The sequence below is a fragment of the Sarcophilus harrisii genome, chromosome 3 (assembly GCF_902635505.1).
Source record: "Sarcophilus harrisii chromosome 3, mSarHar1.11, whole genome shotgun sequence".
Classification (NCBI taxonomy): domain Eukaryota; kingdom Metazoa; phylum Chordata; class Mammalia; order Dasyuromorphia; family Dasyuridae; genus Sarcophilus; species Sarcophilus harrisii.
Window position 1 is genome coordinate 571,092,752 of NC_045428.1, and position 25,955 is coordinate 571,118,706.

Here is a 25,955-nt window from a genome sequence, read left to right on the forward strand (position 1 = left end):
CAAAGAGCCAGACACGACCCAGATGACTTAACAACAAGATAGGTCCAGTTGGCAGTTCATTATGAGGGTCAGCTGAGAGATAAGGGCTAGATTCCTAGATCTAAGTGTCATCGTCACAGAGACCTCCAGATCCGTCATTAAGGGAGAGGACAGAGAAAAGGGACCAGGACAAAGTCTCCAGGCATCCTTTTACTCGTGGGCTTGCCATGAATGAAGAGCTAGCAAAAGGAGCGTGAAAAGGCAGGTCCAGATAAGCACAAGGGTGAACAGGAGAGAGCAGAGCCACAAATGGCCAGGGAGGAGAGAAGATCCAGGAGGAGAGCTCGTCCAGTGGGACAGAGTGGTCCGGAGGCTGGAGGGCTGACAAGAGATCGCTGGTAACTCTGGAGCCATTTTAATGGGGGAGATGAAGTCAGAAGCAAGATTGATGAGGGTTAGGAAGGGAGTGGGAAGACAAGAAGAAAAGACATCCAATTCAGATGTCTTTTACAAAGCGTTTGGCTGAGAGACGAAGGAAAGCTATAGGACAATGGTTAACAGAAATGGAGGAATCTAGTGAGGTTGTTTTTTAAGGATGAGAAAGCTTAGGTTTGTTGTAGGCAGCAATATTTCCTCTGTATTAAGTGCTGGGGATACACAAGGAGAGATTGAAGGTCTAAGGACCTACACTGGAAACCAGCAGACAAGGCTTTAGTGCAAACACTGGTTTTATGATCATAAAATCATGTAACTGGGAATAGAAAAGGGATCAAGATAACATCCAAGTTTTAGGAAGATCAAAACCATTTATGTCAGCTAGGTACCCATTCTCTTGCTGAAGATCTTACGAATTAAAAGCCCCCAATATCTCATTGTGGTCTATTCCAGTGTTTTCATCCTGAATGAATTTCTTTCTTGAATAGAACTGAACTCTCTCTTGTTTTAATTTAAACCAATATTCTTTTCCTGGTTTATTCTTGATAAAAAGAATAATTTGTCAGCACTGTTTTCACAGGACAGCCAGTTAGGGCATTACCAGATCTGGAGTCAGTGTGACCCTGGACAAGTCCTTGATTGTAAAATGTGCTGAAGAAATGGCCAACCATTCCACTATCTCTGCCAAGGAAACTCAAAATGGGGTCACAGAGTCAAACATGACAAAATGACTGAAAATTCTTTTCAATGAAAAGTCTGAAAAAGCACTGCAATAATAAACCCCGATTTTCTCAGCATTTTGATTTCTCCACCTCTATACTGGGATGAACTCCTATCCCTCTCTACGTTCCATGAATATTGCAAAGACAGGAATATGGCACTGTGACATCATTGTACTTGAATTTCGGAGTTGTGTGACCCTGGGCAACTCATTAATTTACCATTCCTAACCCTTAGCTTTCTTATCTGTAAAGCGGGGAGACTAATAGATGCATTATCCATCTAAAGGTCATTATGAAGGTAGCACACTGCAAAATATAAGTGCAAAAATATTTCAAAAATACAGGTGGTCATCAACATTTTAATTATTATGATATAAAGGAAAGTATTGGAAGCTCTTCTAAAGGGAGGTGGCCATACAGATCTAATGTATATCTATTTTGGTTAACCAAAGAATGATTAAATCTTAAGTCAGTCCAAAGCTCACTTTAGACTTGTCTCCCAAATGTCATTTCACAGATTACCCTCCTCCATTTAGCATTCTGGCCTGACTTTCTTTGTCACTCAATACACTTAAAGGTTGCCTTCACTGTCAGGATGACTTCCTGATATCTGGGAAGCACAAAATCATTTCAAACATAATTAAGAAAGTAAATCCATTGTAAATTATCCTTTTGGCCCTACTTTTGGGCCTAAACATAGAATGCTAAAGAAATTATTTGGTAATTGTACATGCTACTGCCTACTTGCTTTCCTTAGTCTACCCCACCATCAATGCACAAATAAGAATCACTGCACTTAATGTGCTTCTTAATATCAGTATTTCTAAAATTGAATGATGCTAAAGAAGAAGTGACAAAAGATATGTGGATTAGAAACAAAACACCTGAATAAATTCACCACAAAAGGGCATGTAGATTGACATGGTTATAAAGACAGGGAGGTAAATGTACTGGAACAGAACACTACATTTCAAGTCAGAAAATTCAATTTTGAAACAGATCTGCACGTTACTATCTGGTGGGACTATGAGCAAGTTACTGCCTTAATAGGCTGGGTACAGATCATTTAGAGCAAAGAGAGAGGGTCAATTTATTAAATTCTACAAAATTGGGAAATGGCCAAAGGACAGGAAAGACCTATCTTGGATTACAAATTGAGCTTTCTCAACTTTTGTCATGTTTCTACCTCAAAAAAAGGAAAAAAATTAAATGACTTAAAAAGTTTTCATATACAGCAAGATACTGAATCAAGATTTCTAACATGTTTTCTCTCTTTTTTTTAATTTAAACAGGAGCAGATTGTGTTTTTCCATCATAGCCCCACAGAAGTGTGGCAAAACAACACTGTGGCCAGAACTTTCTTGCTTACCATGAGCCAGGCCATGGATGCCAGCCACAAGATGTTCTCCACTCGTTGCTGCATGGTATCGAATATATTCTCGCTCTGTTTGGTGTCGATTGTCCATGGTCTTCCCCAAACCATCTGATAAAGTCCCAGCAAACTGCAATGAGTCAAACACAATGGAAAGATGGAAATCCATTTTAAAGTGAAAATTATTTTTATGGATACTGTCCACTGCTTCTAAACAGCATTCAATAAATGTTGCTCATTCAGTAGGTTCATTAGAAGATCTTGGTGTACACTATACCATGCTCAAAATTTCAAAGTCAGAAAAAATCTAATTTCTTAAGGAAGCACTAATTTTAGTATTACCATTTTGTTTATATGGAAAGTGAGGTACACATGGAAATTAATGAGATGGGTCACTATGGAAAATAAGAACTGAATCAAGTATGAGATAATATCCTTCACCACAAATCATGGGGAAATTTTATATTTTCAGGTACATTTTTACCAGACATTTTTTCATCCGTCAAGGCAAGATAAAAGAACATAAATCTGTTTTGTCATGGGGCAGTCTAAAAGGATTTAAGGTGACAGCTAATAAACCACAGGCTTCTTATCCTCACCATTCAGGCATAAAAAGAGAAGATATTAAATATATAATTAACTTTCTCCTGAAGGATCTACCAAAACAAGTGGTTAACTGCCAATGACCCAATACTAACCTTCCAAAAAACTCAAAGGAATGTTATTTAGATACAAAGCTCAATGGAAAGCTCTAAGGCAAACATTCCTGTCTCCAAACCAGGTGGAGAGAGAGAGAGAGAGAGAGAGAGAGAGAGAATGTGTGTGTATGTAAAGTAGGCAGGACAGAACTATTTAATTCTGTTTGGCAATACAATCAATCATGAAAATTCTTAAACATGGAAGTAGATAAATTCTGGACAAACCAAAGAGGTGCAGAAAAAACAATGGGTATGTTCACATCACCTTACACTAGACTAAAATCTGGTATAAGGTGGAAAGCATCAAGCCTTAGACCAAGAGCAATGACGACCTACCTTTTTGAAGCTGCCATTTCCTAGTACTGTATGTTTGCTTTTTTACCATCAAAATGTTTTTATTTTGAAAAATTAAATAGCATTAATTTATATTTATTTGAATAACATATTTGAATTTCCATGCTATTGGGATAGGATTTTGCTGTTCTTAATTTAACTTTATGATACTACTCAAGAGACCAGAAGGCAGCTTAGGATGTCAAAAAAACAGAATTCAGATCATTGTTCTAGATTGTAGATTGTCAATGTTGATTGACAGTCAAAGTCTAACAAGAGTCAAGATGCTTCTGAGCAATTCCTATGAGAAATTTTTACAGTATACTCAGTAGGAAAGCATCTAGAAATGAAAGTAGATAAAGTTACCTTTCCTAGCAGGAAAATACCCAAGCTTCCCCAAGAAAGAGATGGTATATCTTGCAAATGTCAACCCCTTTGTATTTTGTCCCTATCTTCTCTAGAAATTTTCTCTTTCAATCATCACCTCTCTTTCAAATTTTAATCTCTTTGTCTGCCCGCTCCTTCAGCACTGCCTACAAATATAATTCATATTTTCCTCATCCTCATTTACTTGACCTACTATCCTATATCTCCTTCTCCTTTTCACACTCTTAAAAAAAAAACAAACAACAATGATTCTTATTGCCTCCATATTCCCCATCCTTATTATCATTCAACTGAAACTACTCACTCCAAGGTTACCAAGACCCATTAACAGGCATATTAATTGGTCTTTTCTCTGAGCTTATCCTTCCTGACTTTTTCAGTAGTTACTAATATAACTCTTGATTTGCTTTCTTCCTGGGTCCCCTCCTCTTTTTGGATTTGTGATGACACTGTTTTCTGCTATTTGCCCTCCTACTCATTTAGATACCTATTCTGAGTTTGTTTTTGTTTTGGCAATATCATTATCCTGGTCCCCCTATTTTTCTCTCCTGCCCACCTCTCATGGGTACACTTCAGGGCTATGGACTGAGCCCACCCATTGGCCTTCCTTCCTTCTTTTTCCTCCTCCTCACCCTACTCTTCTTTTTTTGTCTCCCTCCTCTTTTTCTTCTCCTGGTGCTCAAGAGCTTCCATGGATTCTTCTATCACTTCTAAGAGAAGATTCCCAAATCTGTATGCTCAGCCCCAGCCTCTCTCCCAAAGTTTGGACCTGTACCACTAATTGCCTATTTGACTTCTGGTTGTCTTGCAGACAAGTTAAATCCAACATGTCCAAAGCAGAGCTCATTATCTTTTCCCCAAATCTTCCCAGCTTCATTATCCTATTTCTCTTGAGAGTATCACTACTCTTCCAGTGAGGCAAAGTGGACCTATGGAGTCTTGCTCAGCATTTCTCTCTCAGCCCTCACGCACAATCAGGTATTAAGTACTACTGACTCCAAACATTTAGGTCCCTTGTTCTCCAGGTCGCCACCTTAGTTAAATCTCATCATTGCCCCCTCAAATGTCACAGTTTCTTTAACTGTAAAATGGGGCTAATAGCACCTGCCTCATAGTGTTAGTGTAAGGATCAAATGACATATTATAAAATATTGCAGTATCTGATACACAGTGTTATATAAATGTTAGCTAGTGTTGTTGTTATGATTATCTTAAATGTCCTTCTGGAGGCATTTCCAAACAGTGCCCTACCTGAGATCAATGAGTAGTGAAAAATACTCCTTCCTCAGACTTTCTCAATTTTTTCATATTTTCTCAACCTTACTGTTCTAGCTGTTGTTCTTTGATGAGCTACTGTGTTAAGTTCCTTCTGCCTATTACTGGCAACTGAGAAGAATGAAGCTAAAAATCCTATAACATTTTTTTTTTCTTTCTTTCCTTAAAAATTTTTTTTAAATGGAGTACAGAAGATAATCTGGGCGCCTTGCCCAAAACATCTCCACACCCCACATCCCCATTTCCATAAAACAGGTTTCAGGTCAAAGCTTTTGTGTGAGCTGATGCCAAAAGCTTTGTGGCTAGCTTGTTCTCCAGCGACAGACATGACACCCCCATCACTGACCTCACTCCTTAGTAAAAGACTTGGAGATACTTAGACCACAGCACTTTTTAGTGGCCCCTGGGGGATGAACAAAATGACCTAACAAGAATGCTCTATCTTTATGGCTGCTAAAATCTCATCAAATTCTGCAAGGGTACCTTACTTCTGGTAAGAAAAGAAGTAATAGTTAACTTTTAGAGATAACTTTTCCAAGGACCTCATTCTAAATGACACACAAAAAAATGTTAATGTAACCCTGATTAGGCTTGCAATGACCCAATTTATGTGATAAAAATCAAAGACAAATACATAATTTCATGAGCTCATCACCAAAGTCTCTGCCTGTTAAAAACACAGGCTCTCAAAATATCACTGTGCAGGAAACTTAGTAGACATGACTGCTGCTGGATATAGCCCAGAGTTCAAATCCCCTGGTAATTTGACTTTTCATGAAATGGAAAGTTTTGAGATAAAGGCACCGAGGATTTTGTGTAGGGGGCAGTCCTATTACAAATGGAACACAACAGGAGGGCAAAATGACTAAGTTCTTCATTGCCAGGATTATATGGGAAGTGAGGGCCCCAATGTCAAAGCAGGTTCAGGATGCTGTACCAATGTTATGGACCCTCCCTGCAAGTCACATCAAGTTCTGACACAATCACCCTATAGAAATGCTGGTGCTGCTGTTCCCTGGGAATATCAGGTTAGAGGGAAAGAGGGTATATGTTGACAGAACAAAGTAATTCATTTTCTTCTGTTAATACTGATACATTCCAGAGATTAAAGGAGAGTGGGAATGATCAAGATTCATACCAATCAACACTTTGTAGGATGTCCTTAACCAACAGGTTACTTTCTGGTATTGATCCTTTCTGATGTTGTGATAGCTGTGAAACTGTGACTGACCCTTTACTTTGACAAAGGCAGAATTAAAAAAAAAAAAAAAAACATGGTGGCAATTGCTCATATTGCTGGAACACAGCCTCTAATTATGGGTGCTTGACTTCTTTTACTTTCTAAATGTAGCATTTAATGTATGTTTCAAAATAAAAGCTAAATGAAAGTTATTTTTTTTTTTAGAGAATTTCCTCAAGAAAACAAATAATTCCCAAGTTACATTGAACCAAACTATCAAAATAGAACACAGAATTTTAAAGAACAGATTCAGATACACACAAAATAAATTATTGTGGTCCTTGTAACATAGCTATGGAATAGAAAGATACCAAAAAGCAACTGGGAATACTAGTAATAACAATAATGTTGTTAGTGCATAGCATAGCAGTGCAGTTAGCAGATGTAAAGATGGTCTTAGAGACAGGAAGACATGGGCTGAGTCTACCCTTTGAGACAAAAGGCCTGAGCCAATCATTGCACCTTTCAGAGTCTGAGGCTGCCAAGTTCCTCAATAATCCCCACACAGATGGAATCAAAGTAGTTTGCAAGTTTTACTATTTCTGACTCTAAGTGTGACCTTGGACAAATCAGAATTCCTCTTCAAGTCTCATTTCCCTCTTTCCAAAAGGGGGAAACTGAACATTGTATAACCTCTAAGGGTCCTTTGAGATCTGACACCAATTAAAATTGACTTTTGAAAACTGATTTGTAAGATACAAAGAACTATCACTCCTGGTCCATGCCCTTATAACAACTCTTTTAGATATTTCCAAAAAAGTAAATGTGGGGCTTCAGAAATTCAGTGACTTATCCAGAGTCATCCAGCCAGACTGAACTAAAGTTTGACTCCAACCTTCAATCTAGGATTCTTTCCATTTGATCACACTACTTAGAGGAACAAAATGATTCAGATTCCCTGCTCTAGATCCTCTTCACCAGTGTTTACATCTTTTACTGGAAATAAAAGAGTCAACTATAATTCTCATTGAATGCCGAAATAAGCAAAGTAGAAATGCACATCATGTGCTTTACTGGAGGGATGGAATGACTGTTTAGACTGTTGGTTAAGGACATTCTACAAAGTGCCAAAGCCCTGTTTATTATTAACACTCTCAATGCAAGATAAAAAACAGGATTGTGGCTAAAATGTTGCTACAATATTAGCTAAGTGAAACATTTTAGCCACAAAAGACTGACAGGAAAAAGTAAATGCTACTTGGATGAAGATTACAATTTCCTAGGAACAGAACGTCCTTCAGAAAACCTGTCTGCTAAACTTGTGAAGATAATAATAGTGTCCTCCCACCCTAAACCCTTCCAAGGCAGCTCTAGCACCCACCACACTTTTGAGATCTGGATTCAGCCCAAAGTAATTAATTTCTATAAAGTCGTATTATCTTCTCTTTGGGGCAGAGGGGAGAAAAAGTCTGTAACATTCTCAAAAGTTCTTCAAGATGCCAATTCTACTGCATAACCAACACATACTGTGTGTCAACACCCCACCTTCCAAAAATAATTCTGTTGTCTATACAAATGGAGACACTGCAAATTAGCCAAGATTTAGGCCTGGCTCTGAATGATTGATCTGACAAAACTGAAATTCAAGTTGATATTGGAATGGAACAAGAGAAAAAAATTCACACTGTGGCTCTCTGTTCTATCATATCAGCTTTCTTGACCCTTGTATAATCCTCAGTTAGCATGAGATGCAAATGGTATTTGGCCAGAGTAACTGGAGCTGGGGTTTGAATTTCTTCTTGGTTCTTCTTTCACAGTTATTTACTTAATGGAAATTTCTTCCTTAATATCTTTGCTCCACACCCTAATTTAGAAGACAATATCTTCCTTGCCACTAAGCAGGACGGTGTATAATAGAAAAATAGAATGATTTAGGCAACATGAAGAAGCATTCTCACATTCCTCTGGGTAGAGAGTTACAAAGTTGCAAAACTCAGCATTGACTATAATTCTAATTTTGTTCAGTTTTGCTTGTGTGGTCTGAGCAAGCTAATAATTTTAGGCCAACTGTATTTGAAAACAGAGTTGAATATTTATGCCTATTATTAGATGGATGTATACTTATTCAGAATGATTCTTTTAAATGCAAAATCTAGGGGTTAATCCTGTTCAGTCAGGACTTGGAATACTGGATGTGAAATATGAAGTCTGAATCTGAATCCCAATTCCAACTTGTCAAATCACCTCGCCAAGACTTGTTTACCTCATGTGCAAAATGACAATAATTATTTGCACACTATTTACTTCACGGGGTTATTGCAAACTTTGATATACAATAATTCTTTGGCCTTACAGTCCATCAAATCCCTCAACCCTATTGAGGGGCCCACAGAACTGAGCTCTTCTCGTGGTATCATAGATCACTCAATAGCTGTGATTTTTCCTCTGTCCAGGTGTGTTTCCTCATCTGCAAATGGACAAAATGGAACTAAATGCTGTTTGATATCAAAATTCTTTTACTATAAGGCAAAATGCAAAAATTCAAGAATTCAAGAAACATTTATTAAATATTTACTATGTTTACAGTATGAGGGATACAAAGAAATGAGAGTCTATAGGGGAGGTTGTGAGAGGATGACACATACACAATTAAGCATGATAAAAAGAGAATGGCACAAGTGCAAAGGAGAGGGCTCACCAAATACCCTAAGAAAATGAAAGGAAGACTTCAGTTGAAGTGACTAGAGTCTATACAGTTCCACAAAGAAGCAGGAACTTGATCTGGGTCTTGAAGGAAGAAAAGCATTTAAAACCCCTTCTTTTTGGCTCTGGGCCCTACTCCCACCCTGGACCCTCCTTTAATGACTCCAGACTTCCCTGGCTTCTTTTAAGTCTCATCTTCCATCAGAAGTCTTCCTCCTACCTCTTACTTCCAGTGCCTTCCCTCTGTTAAATAACCTGTGTGGAGCTTGCTTGGTATATACTTATTCTCATGTGGTCTCCCTCTTTAGATTGTAAGCTCCTGGAGGGCAAGGATTATCTTTTGAATCTCTAGTTCTTAGCAAAAGTGTCAGGCACAGAGCAAGTGCACAAAAGCAGAAGTACAGGACAAGTTCGTACACACACACACACACACACACACACACACACACACACGCATTACTCAGATTTGGCTGGAATACCACATCAGGGAAAGAAGTAGTGTAAATGAAGGCAGGAAAGTCAGGTTGCTAGAAGCTAAGCTGCAGGACTTCATAAGTCAGGCTAAGCAGGTCATCTATTTTGTCCTAATTTAGGATAAGGTGACACAATGTGACTCTCAAGAAGACAACACTGTAGTAGAAGGAAGGAACGAGTCACTTCTGAATTTGCAACCACAGTACCCAAGCACAGGTACTTAAATATTGCTAGACTGAATGGAGATTCCTTTGGCAGTTACATGAAGTACAGACTGGAACAGGGGAGACAAGAGGTAGCAGCACTACTTGAAAGAAAGCTATTATAAGACTCATGATGAGAGCCTAGAATTAGGGTGGTTAATAGTAGTAGGAGAATAAAAAGCACAATGACAAATGTGGAAATATGTTTAGAAGAACTGCACATGTTTAACCTATATTGGATGACTTGCTGTCTGTGGAAAGAGGAGGAAGGGAAGGAGGAAGAAAAATTTGAAACACAAGGTTTTGCAGAGGTGAATGTTAAAAACTATCTTTGCATCTATTTTAAAAAATAAAAAGCTACTATTATTTTTTTTAAAAGAAATTCAAAAAAGGAAGAAGAAAAACCATTAAGGTGAGAAACGCTGTGGAAGTAGAACCAATAGAATGTTATAAATGAGAGTGTGTAGAAGATGAAGGGGATGGTGGGCCAAAGCTGATGCCAACATTCCCAATAAATGGCAGTGCAATGCAGACAAGTCTGGGGTGAGATGAGCTTCTTTCATGGTGTTTTACAATCCCCAGGTAAGAACACATGTTGAGAGGCAAAGGCAAAGAGATCCAAAGAACACGGGGAGTTTCATCATCATCAAAGTGCCACATGGGCATGTCTTGATTATTCACACTAAAGGAGGGCAAGGACAGCATGGAACAAGCCGGTAATTTGGCAAGTGGATCCACAAGGTTCTTTCTGTTAAGGCAGACCTCTGACCACGGGAGGGGAGAGTGATTTTTTAAAAAAAATTATTGCAGTCACAACTTAAATGATGGATGAAATTAGGGATTTACAACAGTAAGGAAAGGGAGCTGGGAAATCCATAATGGGGATAAGGGCTAAATCAAGAATTTTTTTTTTCCCTCTTTAAAAAAAAAAAAGCCTGAATTGGTGTTTGACTACAGGGAGGTAACCAAGACAATGACCTTGTTGTTTCTCTTGCCTGAGGAAATCTAAAAACCTTTCTACCATAAGACATAAACCATGTAGCTATTTCATGGATAAACACTTATCAGGCGGCAGACACTCCTTTACAGTTAAGAAACAAAGCTATCCAAAGCCACCCAGAGTTATCTCAGCACACAAGGTCTAAACACATGCAACCAGCTTAGAGCTCCAGACTGTCCTGGTGCCTCACCTCAGCCAGGACACACGCCTGCTAACTTGGCAGGCTCTGGCTGCGTGGTGACTGACCCAGTTATGAACTCAGTTGTTGTTTCTGATTCATCCGGAAAGAGAGCAGTTTGAATTTCTAGCATTCTAACTTTATTTTGGGGGAATTTAGAAAGTTTGCTTCAAGGGTGAAAGCACACACAAAACTTACACATTGGTCGATTCAAGCTACCACCAGGTGACCAATGAATTCATCACTGACAGGAAGCATTTCTCTGTCCCCCTACTGTTTCTTCTTTCCTCATTCCTGGCTAATATTTATCTATATTATAATGTTGAATGCAACCTAGAATAGTAGAAAGAAGGCTGGATTTGCAATCATTAGTCAATTGGGTTAGAATCTCACCTGTGATACTAGAAAGATAGTCCTACCATTACTGATGCCTGTCAAAATTCTAGTTATCCCATAAAATCAAGTTCAAATGCCACTTGATCCAAATCTTCCTGGATTCTCTCTAGAAAACATAACCTTGCCATCCTCTCTGCAATTTGGTTTGCCTCTTATACTTACCTTTTCATTAACTCACAGAAATGAGCCAGTAAAAAGTGAGAAAGCAAAAAGAATGCCGGATTTTAAGCTAGAGGACTAGGTTTAAATTTCACTTCTGCTTTTTATTCCCCATGTGATTTGATCAAATGTTAACTTTCAGGTAGTTTCAGTTTTCTCATCTGTGAAATGCAGGGAGTGGGGTGGTGGAAGAGAGGCTAGTCTTCTCAGGTCCCTGCTAACTCTCAATATATTTATCCCATGATTCCTACCACTGAGGGCAGAGATGAGCTTCTAGTTCTTAATATCCTCTGCAGAGAAGTAGTGATTTGCACACAGTAGGTCTGTTAAGAAATTGATACTAAATGGAATTAATTAACATGATCTCATCCATTGCAATTTTCTTATTTCCTGGTTTAATCAGTTAATCCACTGGTAAATCTCTTCAATTTTAAAACAGTTCACTGGATCATAAAATTAGAATATCTGGGTTTCAGGTCCCAGTGCCAGAGAGATGAGAGAAGGTGGGCAGAGGTGCTTTCAAACAATATAAAATACAAATGGAATTAGTGTTTTTGTCATTTTGATGCCATTCAGATAGAAATAGTCCTGAGACCATTATGGTCTACTCATTTTTTTGCAGCGAATGTTCTGCAGGTTGTTGCATGGATAGGAAGAATGAATGGTTTTCGTTTGTTTGTTTGTTTTTGCTGAGGTAGTTAAGGGTTAAGTGACTTGCCCAGGGTCACAGAGGTAGGAAGTGTTAAGTATCTGAGGCCAGATTTGAACTCAGGTCCTCCTGACTTCAGGGCTGGTGCTCTATCCACTATACCACCTAGCTGCCTCCCGAGTAGTTTTTCTTAACTGAATAAAAGTATTAGGATGTGAAATGCCCCTCTGTGGTTTCACTATACACATACTTGGCGCAATTCTAATAGCAGCCAGGGCAAGGTAGAAGCCATGGACCTCACTCTGCTCTCACATCAAAGCCTTTGGTTCCAGGTAGCTTGGAGAATGAACAATAATAATCGTGATTATCAGTTATTACTATGAACACCATTACTATAACCATATAAAGGGCTTTACCAGCTTCCTTTAGATTTAAAAAACCAACCTCAAACATCACATCCTGAAATACAGGGAACCAGAAACTTGGGGGAAAAGAACCTGAACATTCAGGGGAAAAATGTCATGTTCATTCTATTTCTGGTGACAAGTTCTTCAATTTATAAAGTCTCTTCCATCTCAGATGAATGATATGTCTTTCAGTACCAATGGCTGAGACAGATGGGGAGAAGGGAGAGAGAATGCAGATGAAACTAGAGATGAAAACAACGACCTGAGAGTCCTTATTATAGGCTGGGCTTCCTCTCACTTCCTCTAACACTCCAAACCAGACATTGTTCAAATGTTTGAAATACCTTGCTAATGGTTTTAAATGCCAGAATGCAAAATAAATCCTTCTTCAATCATCTTTGAAGAAAAAGAGCCTCATGGGAGGAAACATGGTACTTCTTGTGAGGAAGCACAAAGTGGGGAATGGGATTATGCTTCACAATTTGCAAATCACTCCTTCATTTGCTCTTGGCTAGTGCCAGGTCCTCCCATCTTACAGATAAAGTAACTGACAGTCAGAACACTTAAGTGACGGTCATATGGCTTGCCCACGGTCATATGGCTAGTAAAATAGAATCTGAATCCATGTCTCTTCTGAATCAACCACTGAATGGATGAGAAATCATTTATCCCCCACTCACTCTGTGCTAAGCCTTGTTGGTACAAATACAAGTAACTCCACCAGTCAGAGAGTCCTTGCTCTGACACTCTAATAGGGGGAACAACAGCACAGATAGAGTTGTAGGTGGTAAGAGAAGGGAGCTTGGGGCTACACAGCTGCAAAGGGGTGAGTCACTTGGCGTGCCCTTTCCACTGGATTGCTGTGCCCTGGGGAAGAGGGGAGAAGCAGGCACTAGGCAGAAGCAGGCTGAAGCAGGGCCGGGGACCAGCTACAGACATGTTTTCAGTTAGTTGGTCCCCAATTAAGCAGCTGACTACAAATCCAGCTTTCTGCCCATCAAATCTTATTAGATATACTCAACAAAGATAAATAAATACAGGGTAGTTTGAGGAAGGAAGAAACACTGTGGAAAGGCTTTCTGAAAGAGGGAGTATCTGAGGTAAGCCTTGAAGGAGATTCCTGAGAAGTGGAGGTGAAAATGGTGTATGTTCCAGGCTATACAAAGGCATGAAAGCAAGAGATAGGAGGAGACCATTTTGGCTAAGCATTAAGATTGGGAAAGACAGTAATGCAGCAGAGATGGGAGGAGATAATCACAAAATCATGGGATGTTGAGAGACCTGGAAAGCTGTCTAGTCTACTCACCCTTCTCTCCATGTCTCCTACAACAAACCCAAATAAAAGACAACGATTTAAAAGGCAGAAAGTTTTGTAGCCTGTCATTTTCTTTAGCAGAGGCAGCTTTGGGAAAACTGCATCTACCACAGACTAGGCCAACACTTCATTTTGGGGTCTCTGAGGTCAGCATTTTGGTTCTGCTAACTAATTCAAGGGAAGTCAATCATTAACAAGTGTGACTAATAATGCCTAGATAACCTAGACTGTGCTAGTCTACACAGAAAGTCAAATGAATAATTCATTATTATCTTCCAGAATAAAGACTGTAAAACCAATTTAAGTTGTTTGTCCTAAATTAGTCCAGACTATTTACATCAAGAGAATAATTTCTCTCATATGAATCCAGCCCAACCCCAACTTAAATGAAGGTCAAAAAGAAAGATCCTGTTTTAAATGACCCAAAACTTTCTAGTCTTGCAAGTGAGCAGAGAACAAAATAAATAAACTTGCTATCTCAGGTTGTTTCCCAACAGTTCACTCAAAAACCTCAGATTTTTGTTCATTACTAAATGGCCTTGATTTATCTATTTACCTAAACTCTTCTGCTACTTTGATAAATTCAGTTTTACTCGACAAATTTTTATTAAGCATCTACTATGTGACTTCCAGCTGAATGACGAAAGGAAAGGACAGGAACAGTATATCCACATTGACATGATCTTTTCATGTCAATGTTAGCTCGATTGATCTTCACAATTATCTTCAAAGCAGATTTATAATTATCTATTAAGGTTTCTCTATGCTATTATTAAAGAAACTAAGGCTCAGAGAAGCAAAGACCTGCCTGTCAAACCTATGCCTTTCAGGGTTCCAAGTCTCACACTATATCTGGGGTTCAAATGCTAAATTTTATCTCTGGGTCATTCACATAGGGTCTGCCTTTTCCCTTTGTTTGTATCCCCAGCATTTATCACAGTGCCTGGCACATACTAAGTTTCTAATGAATTCTGACTGCCTACTATGAACTAAAATGTACAAGGTACTAGGATTACAAGAAGGCAGAATAGAATAATCTACTTTAATGGAGGAGACAAGTACATATAAAATATATATACTATAAACATAAGATTAGTAAATATATGAATATATACAGAGTAATCAGATATAAGGTAGTTTGGTAAAGAATGTACTAACAATTGAGGGAATAGGGAAAAGCTTCATACAGAAGACCACATAAAGTATAACTTAAAAGAAAAGAGGACTTTCTGAAGTAGAGGTAAGGAAGGAGGAGTGCATTCTGGGCTTGTGAGACAGCTGGGACAAAGGCATGGAGAGGGGAGATGGAATGTCAGGTAAGAAGAAAAATCAAGACTGGCTTGTCTGGATCACAAAGTGAAGAAGGAATACTGGCAATGAGGCTGGCAGGCAGGTTCAGGTCATTCTATTTAAGGTTTTAAAAGCTAAACAAAAAATTTACATTTTAGACTACAGGCAAGAAGAAGTTGAGAAGGGGAGAGAGGACAGACATGGTCAGAGCTGGACTTTAGGAAATACTTTGGTGGCCACAGTAGAGGAGACAGGCCTGAGGCAGGGAGACCAATGAGGAGACTAGCAAGAATCCAGAGGAGAGCGGAGAAGAAAGATAATGAAGTAGAAAACTCAACTCCTGGCTGGTAATCCCATAGATGGGATAAGGGAGAATGAGGTATCCAGAATACATAATAGAAAGGTTAGGAGTCACAGAAACTGGAAGGATGGTGGTACTTTCGGCAGAAACAGAGACTTTGGAAGAAAGGAGGATTTGAGGGAAATACAACAAGTTCTGTGTTGGACTTGAGAAAGGAAGGAAGAAGGAAACAGCATTTGTTAAGTGGCTAATGTGCCAAGCATAGTGCTCATTACTTGACAAATATTATCTCATTCGATCTTCACAATGATTCTGAGAACTAGGAACTACTATTATCCTTCTACAGTTGAGGAAACTGAGGCAAACAGTAGGATCACAGAGCCAGTAAATATCTGAGGGCACATTTGAACTCGAGTCTTCTTGACTCCAGGCACAGAATTCTATCTACTGAGAATCTAAAGGGCCTCTAGGCAGCTGCATAGAAGTAATATATACATAAAGTATTAGAAGTTTAAAAGTGCTTCATTATTATTATTTTCTATCTCAAAGCTATCCTAATTTAACCAACCATTGAAAAATTAACAACCTTTAATCTTGGAAGATGAAATAAAAAGGATGAAATTTATAGGATCTTAAGATTTTAGAGATGAAGGGGACTTTAGAAGAACACCTATTTCAACCACCTCCTGTTACAAATATGGAAACTGAGGCCCTGAACGTTAAGTAAATATATAGTAAAATATAAGTAATTAAAAATAAAAAGAGCAAGAATTCAGATTGGGCCGAATTCATTCTGACATAGAATATTCTAGAAATATTTTCTTCACTTAATCCTTACTATAAATTTTTATTTAATATTCTTCTAAAAATGAATCAGAATCAGAAGGAAATTAGTCGATAATATTGGTAATTGGGTTGTTGTTTTTCTTAATAGAGATTTCTGTAATATGAAGGCCTGCAATTATGATGTTTTATTATGGCCTTCAGTTAAAAAGTCAATACCCTCAAGCAAAGCTCAAATAACATCACCACAGAAGACAACAGCCCTATAAATCACACACAGGAAAGAACCATCCTAATATTCTATTTGGCACAATTTATGTGGCAGTCCAAAGTGACTATATTTGTTTCTTTTAACTTTCAAATATTCCACTTCCGTGTTATATCCAAATGACAAGCGATTCTGCCCCATGAACAAGTTTGGAGAAAACCCTTTCTGATTTGGTTTGTTCTAGTTTTCATTTTCTAGGAGTGGAGTGAGTTGTCCAGAACACAAATGAACTATATGGGAATGAACATGATGGGAATGAAAGGCCCCCTCTCTTAGAATCATTTCTTTCCACCTTCTGCCTCCTCTACAGATTTTTTTAGTGCAGAGTTCCTCTATCAGGATTTCATCTAAGAATTGTTTTTCTTTTTTCGGGAGAGAATAGGAGCCGTGGGAACTGGAGGGTTGGGTTCAGGAAAAAAAAAACCAGGATTCAAATCTGAGCTGGCAGTAAGCAAGCCCACCTGTCTTGTTAAAAAGAAATGTTTCCTAAAAAGATTCCACTCCCTTAGAGAAGGCAGCATATGGTATATGTGGGTTCTAAAGGAAGAAGAGAAAGTGGAAGTTTCCCACTGATCTTTTTTAAATCTCCAAAGCAAACAGCAAAGTTAGCTGCTAGGTTTAAAACCCAATCGCAATCTATTCTCAAAAAAAAAAAAAAAAAAAAAAAAAAAAAAAAATCTATCCTACATCTTGCTACAGGCTGATCTTCCTTGCATATAAATGGCTACTATCAGGTATCTTCACTAGCTTCTTCCTGCTTACTGAGGTAGCTTAAACTTAATTGCCCAGCTTTTGAGATCCTATAGAATAATATGATCCTGATCCTCTCTGGACAGTTTTATTTCCCACTACTGGGTCACTCATACCATGCTTACTCTCTAGAAACCGACAATCCATGCTCACTCCTGTCTCCATCATGTAAATGGAATGGTTAATGACTTTACTAATCATCTTGATTTGTTCCAGCTCCCTTTCTATTCAGAAGAGGCCTGACTGACTGGGAATTAGAACCAGCCCAACAAGAAAGAAAACACAAAAGAAAACCTAAGCTGGGCACACCTGAAGATCCTAGCAGTATTCTCCCATCAGAAGTTCCCTGCGATACTGGCATTCGAGCTCAGAACTCCCCTTGCTATGTCAGATGACCAACTCAGACTGACTCATGTCAACTCCCAATTCTGAACAATTCAACCCAGAGATGACCTGTAAAGGCCACTATGTGATCCCGTTCCTCCCCACCCCCTTCCCTTCCTCTCGTGATTTCTGTCTTTATAATCCCTTGTGTCTATGCCCACCCTGAGCTCAGTTCCAATTGTTCTGCGATGTATATGACCGCCAACTTAGGAAGAATAAACTCACAGATACAACCTGTTTTGTTAGGAAAAAAAAAACAAAGGCTTTTCTTTATTTCTCTATGTCAGAAAGACTCTTTCACTAGGTCCAAATACTCCCCCATCCTTCAAATTTAGCTCAGAGTCTATCTTTTCAATGATTCTAATTATTAATTAATGCTCATTAGGTTCCTTCCCAGAATTCTTGTATGTATATACTATACATATTTATACAAAGTATTTATAATTCTTATAGTATATATGTTAGGATGAGACATTTTAGCAGTTATATGTATCCTATGTGTGCTATTATTATAAATTACATCACATTACAGCATACATTTACATTATAGTAACTATATTTATTATAATATATTATCCATTAATTATGCATCTCCCCTTCTCTGAAATAGATTATGAGCTCTTTGGGGAGAGGAGCTTCAACTTAGAAATATCAAAAAAAATTCAATTTTATATAATATTTAAAAGTCAATTTTCTTAAAAACAACCCCTTCAGGCAGATAATTGCAATTATTTATTTTATTCTGAAGATAGGGAAACTGGCTGAAGTAAAAGTCATGTACAATCTTCCGAGCAGGTTTTTCAACTAATTTAGCTCCATTTACCAATCATATCCTAGTCAGGGGTCCTCAAACTACGCCAGCGGGCCAGATGTAGCAGCTGAGGACGTTTATCCCCCTCACCCAGTGTTATGAAGTTTCTTTATTTAAAAGCCCACAAAACAAAGTTTATGTTTTTACTATAGTTCAGCCCTCCAACAGTCTGAAGGACAGTGAACTGTCCCCTATTTAAAAAGTCTGAGGACCCCTGTGGATCCCTGAAGAAAAGTCACATTCACTACATGGGATCAAAATTAACATTTTTATATCTGAACAAACTAGTAGCTACATCTAACCTAGAGGTCCACAAAGCCTGAGCAATGTGACCTCAGGCAAAGTACAGGTGGAACCTGGGATGAGAAGACTTGGAAGTCAATTCTAAAACAACACAGCAGGCATTTGTTCATCTGTGAAGTTATGAGAAATGCTGAGAATGTTGCACTGAAGTGGGAAAACATGTCATTTGGGAAGTAGCAGAGACAACTGAAAGCCCAGTCTCATTAAAACAGGTTTTTCTCTCTAAAGCGGTATGGGGTAGATTAATTAACGACTCTATAACACTCCAAGATCCTCCAATGTTAGAAGCAGCAAATACACAGGTATCATTTTTCAATACTTTTTTTTTTCCTTCCAAGGAAAGGTGTGTGACTGAGAATGCCCCCAAATTCAGATAGCTTTCAAATGTCAAGATGATCTTCTACCATCATCAGGAAGTTCTTTGAAACAAACCAGGGAAAAAAAAAAAAAAAAAAAAAAAAAAAGGATAACCATTGAAGCATTCAGAGCAGGCTTGAGAAAATAAACAAAATCTCATCATCTAAGCTTTGAAAAAGATCAGTCTGTTGTATTCTATAGAATAAAAAAATAAGAATCAGAAATTCTGACCAAGCACTAACCTTCTGATTACCTATGAAAATTAAAACAACAGCAGCAGCAATAGCAACAAGAAAACAAACTAAATAGGGTTCTCAAACTAATGAACCCTCCTGCTTCCCCTCTTATCATCATTTAGTAGCTAAATTTTAAAATTAGCTTAAAGATCATTAAGAAGGAAATCATTGTTTCTGTGCCTCATCCTTCTTTATTAAAATGTAAACTTCTTGAGGGCAGGGAATAATATTTCTCCTGGCAAAATGCTTTTCATGTATAGCTGGCCTCTGAGTATTTGCTCAGCTGAAAGGCATTATTGCCTTTTTTTTTTTTTTTTTTTAAATCATGCAATCCCACTAAAGCTGAAGAAATCATTTTGGCCAATTCCTTGCATTGGATTATCCCAAGGAAGGCCATTTGGAATTGGAATAACTTCTGGACTTCTCCATTGCACAGACCACAACAAGTTAGATACAAGGTGCATGGCCCTGGAGTCAGGAGTCTTGGGCTCAATCTCTGACTCTAGCTAGAGCATGCTGGGGATATGAGAATGAAGCATCTTTTTCTTTTCTGAGTTTCATTAGAAAAACAGAGGCAATAATGACTAATGGGCTTTGTAAACCGTAAAATGCTAAGCAAATGAATGAACTTGTGTTTGCTCTCTAGACACTCACAAAGGGGTGTGTTCATGTCTAGGTCCAAGTTATGTATGTGTGTAACTAAAGAAAGAGAAAAAAGAGCAAATGACTTTAGCCTAAAAGCCTATAAATACTGAATCACAGTTTCTCAGTCCTCTCATCCCAGATCACATGAAAGTCCAAGGATGTTATGGTTAAGAAGATGTGGAAGAACAGCTATATCTTCCAGGGAGCAGGTCCTAAGATATTCAGTTATCAATCAATAAGAACTTATTAAGCATCTACTGATGAGATTGAGGAGAGGCATCAAATGTTGGGGTTTATCACCAAATGAAAGAGGTTAGTAGCCATTCACATGTGAAAAACTCACAAGGGCTTTTATCTTTAGTTAAAAAGGTACATGTATTTATGAGAAAGAGTTATAGATGGAATAAAGAAGTAAAATAGTCACTAAGAGTGGTAAATATAAAATAGACTTGAGAGAGCATATAGCTCGAAAGGAAAGGGATTGTAACAATTAACAATGGAAAAAGACAAGTTATCTGGACTAACCAGGGGATAGGAAATACACACCATGAGGTGGGAGTACACCATTGACTGGCAGGCTAAATCCAAAGAGGATAAAGGAGTTAATTAATTATAAGTAGAAAGACACCATGACGGGCTAACCCAAAAGAGATTTGCAAAAATGGCCAGGCCAGAAACAGATTTATGGGGGAAACTTAACCTTGGGGGTTTGATAACTTGTCTTTTTGATTAGAAGTAAGGTGGGGTTACTCAAGACCTCCACGGGGGGGTGGGACTGTAAGGTTGAGTTGATCCCCATCTGTGCCCTTCCCTGCTTGCCTCAGAGAATAGTTATCAATATGTCAAGTTTTCTCTGCCAACTCCACCTAGTGACCCAAGACCACATCACTACTATATTCCAGGTACTGTGCAAAGCTGTGGAAATTAAAAGACAAAAATAAAATAATTCTTACCTTCAAGGAACTCATAATCCGCCAGGAGAGATGATATGTACATTTTTAAGTATGTGCCGTACAGAATATATACAACATAAATATGGATAAGGAGGGAGGGTACTAGCACCTGGTGTGTGGATGGAGGTCAGGAAAACTTTTAAACAGAATGTGGCACTTGAGATGAATCCTGAAGGAAGAAAGGAATTCTAACAAGTGAAGGCAAGAAGGAATGACATTCTAGAAAAAGGGGTGTAAATTATAAGACTGAAAAATCAAAGCTGGACCCAGAATTTTAAATACTACAGGCAACAGAAAACTACTGAAGGTTACTGAGCAGAGGAGTGATATGTTCACCTCTGAACTTAAGGAAAACCACTTTGGCAGCTGCATGAAGGATGAAGTAGATTAGCAGAGAGACTTGAGGCAAGGAGAGCAATTAGGAGGCCACTGTAATAATTGAGACCAGAGGTAACAAGGGCCTGAACTAAGATGGTGGTGTGTGAGTAATAAAGGGTTGGATAAGAGAGACATTACAGAGATAGAAGGATAAGACTTGGTGAGAGATCAGCTACATGGAATGAATGGAAGTGAAGAGTCAAGGCTGACTTCAAATTGAGAACCTGAGAAAATAAAAGGATGGTGATATCCTCAGGGGAGAGAAATTTAGAAGAAGGGTAGGTTTGAGGGGAAAATAATGAACTCTCTTTTGGATATAATTTAAAATGGATATGGCCCAACTTCTCAAACTGTGGGTCATGATCCTATATGGAGTGTTGTAACTGAAGATGAGGGTATGAAATTATGATTTATTATCAGGAAATGTTTGATTTGTGTACCTATTTTATGTACCTATATACATGGGGTCACGCAAAAGTTTCTTGGGTGAAAAGGAGTTGCAAGTGGAAAAAGTTTAAGAAGCCTTAATCTACAGGATATTCAGTATGAATTATTCAATGAGAAGGTGGTGATATGGGGCTGAAGATAAGAGGAAAAACTAGGGTTTGAAATATATTGATCTGAGAGTTAAGAGTTCCCAGGAAGAGAGGGTGGTCAGCAGCATTAAATGCTGTAGAATGGCTAAGAAGGATAATGACTAAGAAAGAAGATTATTAGATTTTATAAATAGAGATGAGTGGCAACAAATAAGATCAACATTCTTTCCCAGTAGGAATCAGGAGAATCCTGATTCTCTTCTTCAGTTCTAATTTTGTATAGAGCTGAGAGTTTTGTTTAAGGTCATCACTTCTTATCAAAACATGCTAAGGAACTTGTGCCATGTATCAATGGCACTGTTTTCTCTCCTCTATCCTGATGTGTATTTGGTCTGTTTTCTTTCTTAAGTGTCACTGAAGAATTAATCATTTTTTGATTCCTAAGAAAATGAAAAACAATCCAACACCTTTATTGTGTTTATAGAGGGAAGTAACTAGGAATTGTATGCCTACAGATGGAAGTGTATAATTCAGTTAGTCTCTGTTCTTAAGACAAATGGGAAAAAACAATGCATAAAAATTGATCCTAACCATTATTAAATGGTTTCTTAATTTGTGCAGGAGAAATAAATGGCTTCTAAATTGATCAGTGCAAATCCTAATTTGAAAAAGTTGAAGATCACTTTCAATATCTTAGGAAATAGACAAAATGAGCCTGACTAATTATCTAATCAGATTTAGATTTTGAATAGTAACAAAAAAGAAAGGAAGGGAGGATTTTTCAGAAATATGTTTACTGAATAGGAGTTGCTAAGAAATTGAACTGGGGTTTTGGGGAAAAGGGGTTTGAAAGGGCAAGAACAATATTTCTACAATGAATACTTCCCCTCTGAATCAAATTTGAATCAGACAGTAGTAGTTTGAATAAGACAGTGAAATAGTTTAATTGGACTACCAGAATAGTTCATTTCCCAAAATTTGGTTTCTCAATGATAAATATTTTACTTGATGGTTTTCTCTAACTAAAATTTTTATTTATATTCTGTTTTTACATGACCATCATTTCTAAACATAACCCTTCTGTATCCACTACCAAATGAGTCATCCATTGTAAAAAAAATTAAAAAAGGATAAAAAAGGAATTCAGATGTAAATTGTATCAGATATCATATGCAATATTCTCTATTATCACCAACACCATCAACACTGGGATGCATCTTCTTCCCACCCCAACACATTCATTTCAGCAAAGAAGAGAAAGAGGAGGCTATTTTAAAATCTTCTATAGGGCCAAGCTTGGACATTGTAATTATATTGTTAACTTTCCTTTTTGTGTTCTTTCCATTGATATTGTTTTAATCATTGTATAGATTGCTTTTCTGGTTCTCTTCTTTTCATTCTGAATCAATTCCTATGAGTCTCATCATTCTCTGAATCTTTAACATGTATCAGTTTTTACTGTACAGTACAGTTAAATACAATTTATTTCACCACTGTCTAATCAATGTCTTTAAAAAAAATGAGAGAGGTCCCTTAGTCTGTTTGCTTTCAGTCATGAATTCCAGAACCTCCATTTAAGGAGAGAGCTCAGCTCAGTTTATCTCCTTATTTCTCACCTGGATGTACTACTTTGGGATTTTTTCAATTTCTCTACTATGATACTGATGGCTCATTTTTTTGGAAAATAACCATACTCCTTTGATGAGGTCCTGGGTCACCAGATGTGACTGGCAGAGAAAACCTGACATACTGGTAGCATTACTCCCTGAGGCAAGCAGGGAAAAGCACTGATAGGGATCAGTTGAACCTTATAGTCCCACCCCCTGTGGAGATCTTGGGGAGCCTCACTCTGCTGTGTCTAGTCAGAAATCAAAGTTATATCAAACCTCTGAGGTTAAATTTCTCCTATAAATCTATCCATGGTTCATGCATCTTTGCTGAATCCCTTTTGGGTTGGCTCACCACAGCATTCTGCCTCTTGGGATCTTTCTTCCCCTGTGCCTTATGGTGTCCTCCTTCTTGTAACTAACTAATTCTTTTAAGGATGTTAAACTCTTCTATGGATTTAGCCTGTCAGCTAAGGGCATGCTCCTACCTCATGGAGTGTTTCCTTTCTTCTAATTAATTGTGAGTTCCACAATAGAACTTGTCCTTTTCATTGTGAATTATTATTTTCTTGCTAACTATACATTTTCCCAAATCTCCTGGAGTCTACTGTATCTCTTCATTTTGTCTGTAACCTCTTCTCCCAAATAAATCTCCCTCTTGGCCATTGTGAATTTTTCACAAGACAGAACCCCAATATTTAGTTTCAAAACTCAGTATTTGGTGCCAATTGTTCCCTCAGTCTCATCATTTGGTGGTGAATCTCAAACATATCACCTCCACTGACTACCTTCTCTGCCAGCTACCTTCCCTGGAAGGCTTTTAGCTTCCTTTTTTGTGTCGTCTTCCTCCATTAGAATATAAGATCCTTGAGAGAAGGGATCATCTGTTGTTGTTGTTGTTTTGTTTTTTGCATTTGTATTCTCAGCATTTAGCAGTGTCTGGCACATAGCAGGTAGCTGATAAAAGTTTATCAACTGACTGGATTTGAGAAAAGAGTTTCTAATCTAATTTTTTATCCAGTTGTAACCAACAAATCATTATTGAGAAATTACATAGGTTACTTAGGCTAAGGCACTAAATTCTAAATGCATTTGGGCTTCCTGAAACAGAAAGACAACTCTGAACTTTTGTTGAACAAAACACCAACATGTATTCTTTCAAATGAAATTTTTTGCCCTATTACAGATGTAACACTCTATACATGTACATGCTGTATTAAATAAAGATGAGTTGTAGAGCAGTTTGTATTGTCTGTTTCTGTAGATCATGCTGTTTTTTACTTGTCCCTAGCAAATCTGTTTGGAAAGTGATAAAATCCAGTTCCACAAGACATTTTTCACATGCAGACCCAGAAAGGCCTAAATATGTGAATAGATCAGAAAGATTTAGAGTATATCCTTAATGTTTGGAATGGTCAGAACAAATTCTTGGTCCTACACAGAAAAAGTACTGATGTTAAGAGATGCAAACTAAAAAAATAAGTTGCATATTCTTGGTAATAAAGGAAATGAATGTGACAAAGATCTTTTCCCCCCTAAATCTCCTTGAGACTACAATGAGTTTGGTTTCATTCATTCACTCAACTAACCATAGAAATGGTTTCATTTCTGCAAATATTTTGTAGCAAAGATGAAGATTAATTTTCAGAATATTTCTTCTTTTATTTCTTTAAAAATCCAGGCTCACCTAATTTTTCTTATTGGGACACCTTCAAACAAAATCAGAATCCAGTGCTAAAGTACAAAGCAAATGTTACCTTTATTTTGAATTATACAGAAAAAATATGCTTAAGCAATTAAAAACGTGTCACATCCAAAATGCTACCAATTTGGGGTTAATTGCTCCCTGTGATTATGTCCAAAATGCCTCAACAGTGGCCCAGCACACAAACCTACTTTGAAAACAGACTGTGCTGAACAAAAAGGAAGGGAAGACAATTAACACTGCTTTCATTTGTTATCATAGCAAAAGTAATGCCAAAGACAGACAGGATCCTTTGCATAGTTAAAGGAATGAAGGAAACGGGTTGTTAGCTTTTGATAAGAATTTCCTGGGATTGTTAATGTGGACACTAACATGAGGTTAATCTGAATGTAGCTTTGCACATGAAGATCTCATGGGACTCGGATGCTACAATAAACATTCAGGTTTCCTGTGCAACTACACTAATTCCCACCTCCTTTTAAAAAGAGAATAGTAGATAAAATATTTTGAAAACACCTAGTACAGTTTTAAAAAAGTCATTAGACCTCAACACCCATGATACCAGGATTTAGTCGTGCCTCCAGAGCTGATCAAACAAACCACAAGCCTGCATATGACTCTTTTTCAGGGATGGGTGGGGATGACAGGAGTGCAGAAACTGGAGTCAGAAGAGCTCCCTGGGCGACTGACTCCGGCAAGTCACTCAACCTCTGGAGATACCAGTTTCTTTATCTATAAAATGTGGATTTTGCATCAAATGACTGAGTCTGTATTTAGGTCTAC

The 25,955-nt window shown here is 37.9% G+C and overlaps 1 protein-coding gene across 5 annotated transcripts in view; it reads right to left on the reverse strand.

Moving 5' to 3' along the window:
- VPS13D (vacuolar protein sorting 13 homolog D) overlaps positions 1–25,955 on the reverse strand; it is a 326,196-nt gene that overhangs the window by 86,425 nt on the left and 213,816 nt on the right. For all 5 annotated transcript variants that reach the window (XM_031962837.1, XM_031962838.1, XM_031962835.1 and 2 more), the window contains one exon: positions 2,506–2,638. In XM_031962837.1, the coding sequence (XP_031818697.1) occupies positions 2,506–2,638 (133 nt within the window). The remainder of the gene's footprint in view (positions 1–2,505; positions 2,639–25,955) is intronic.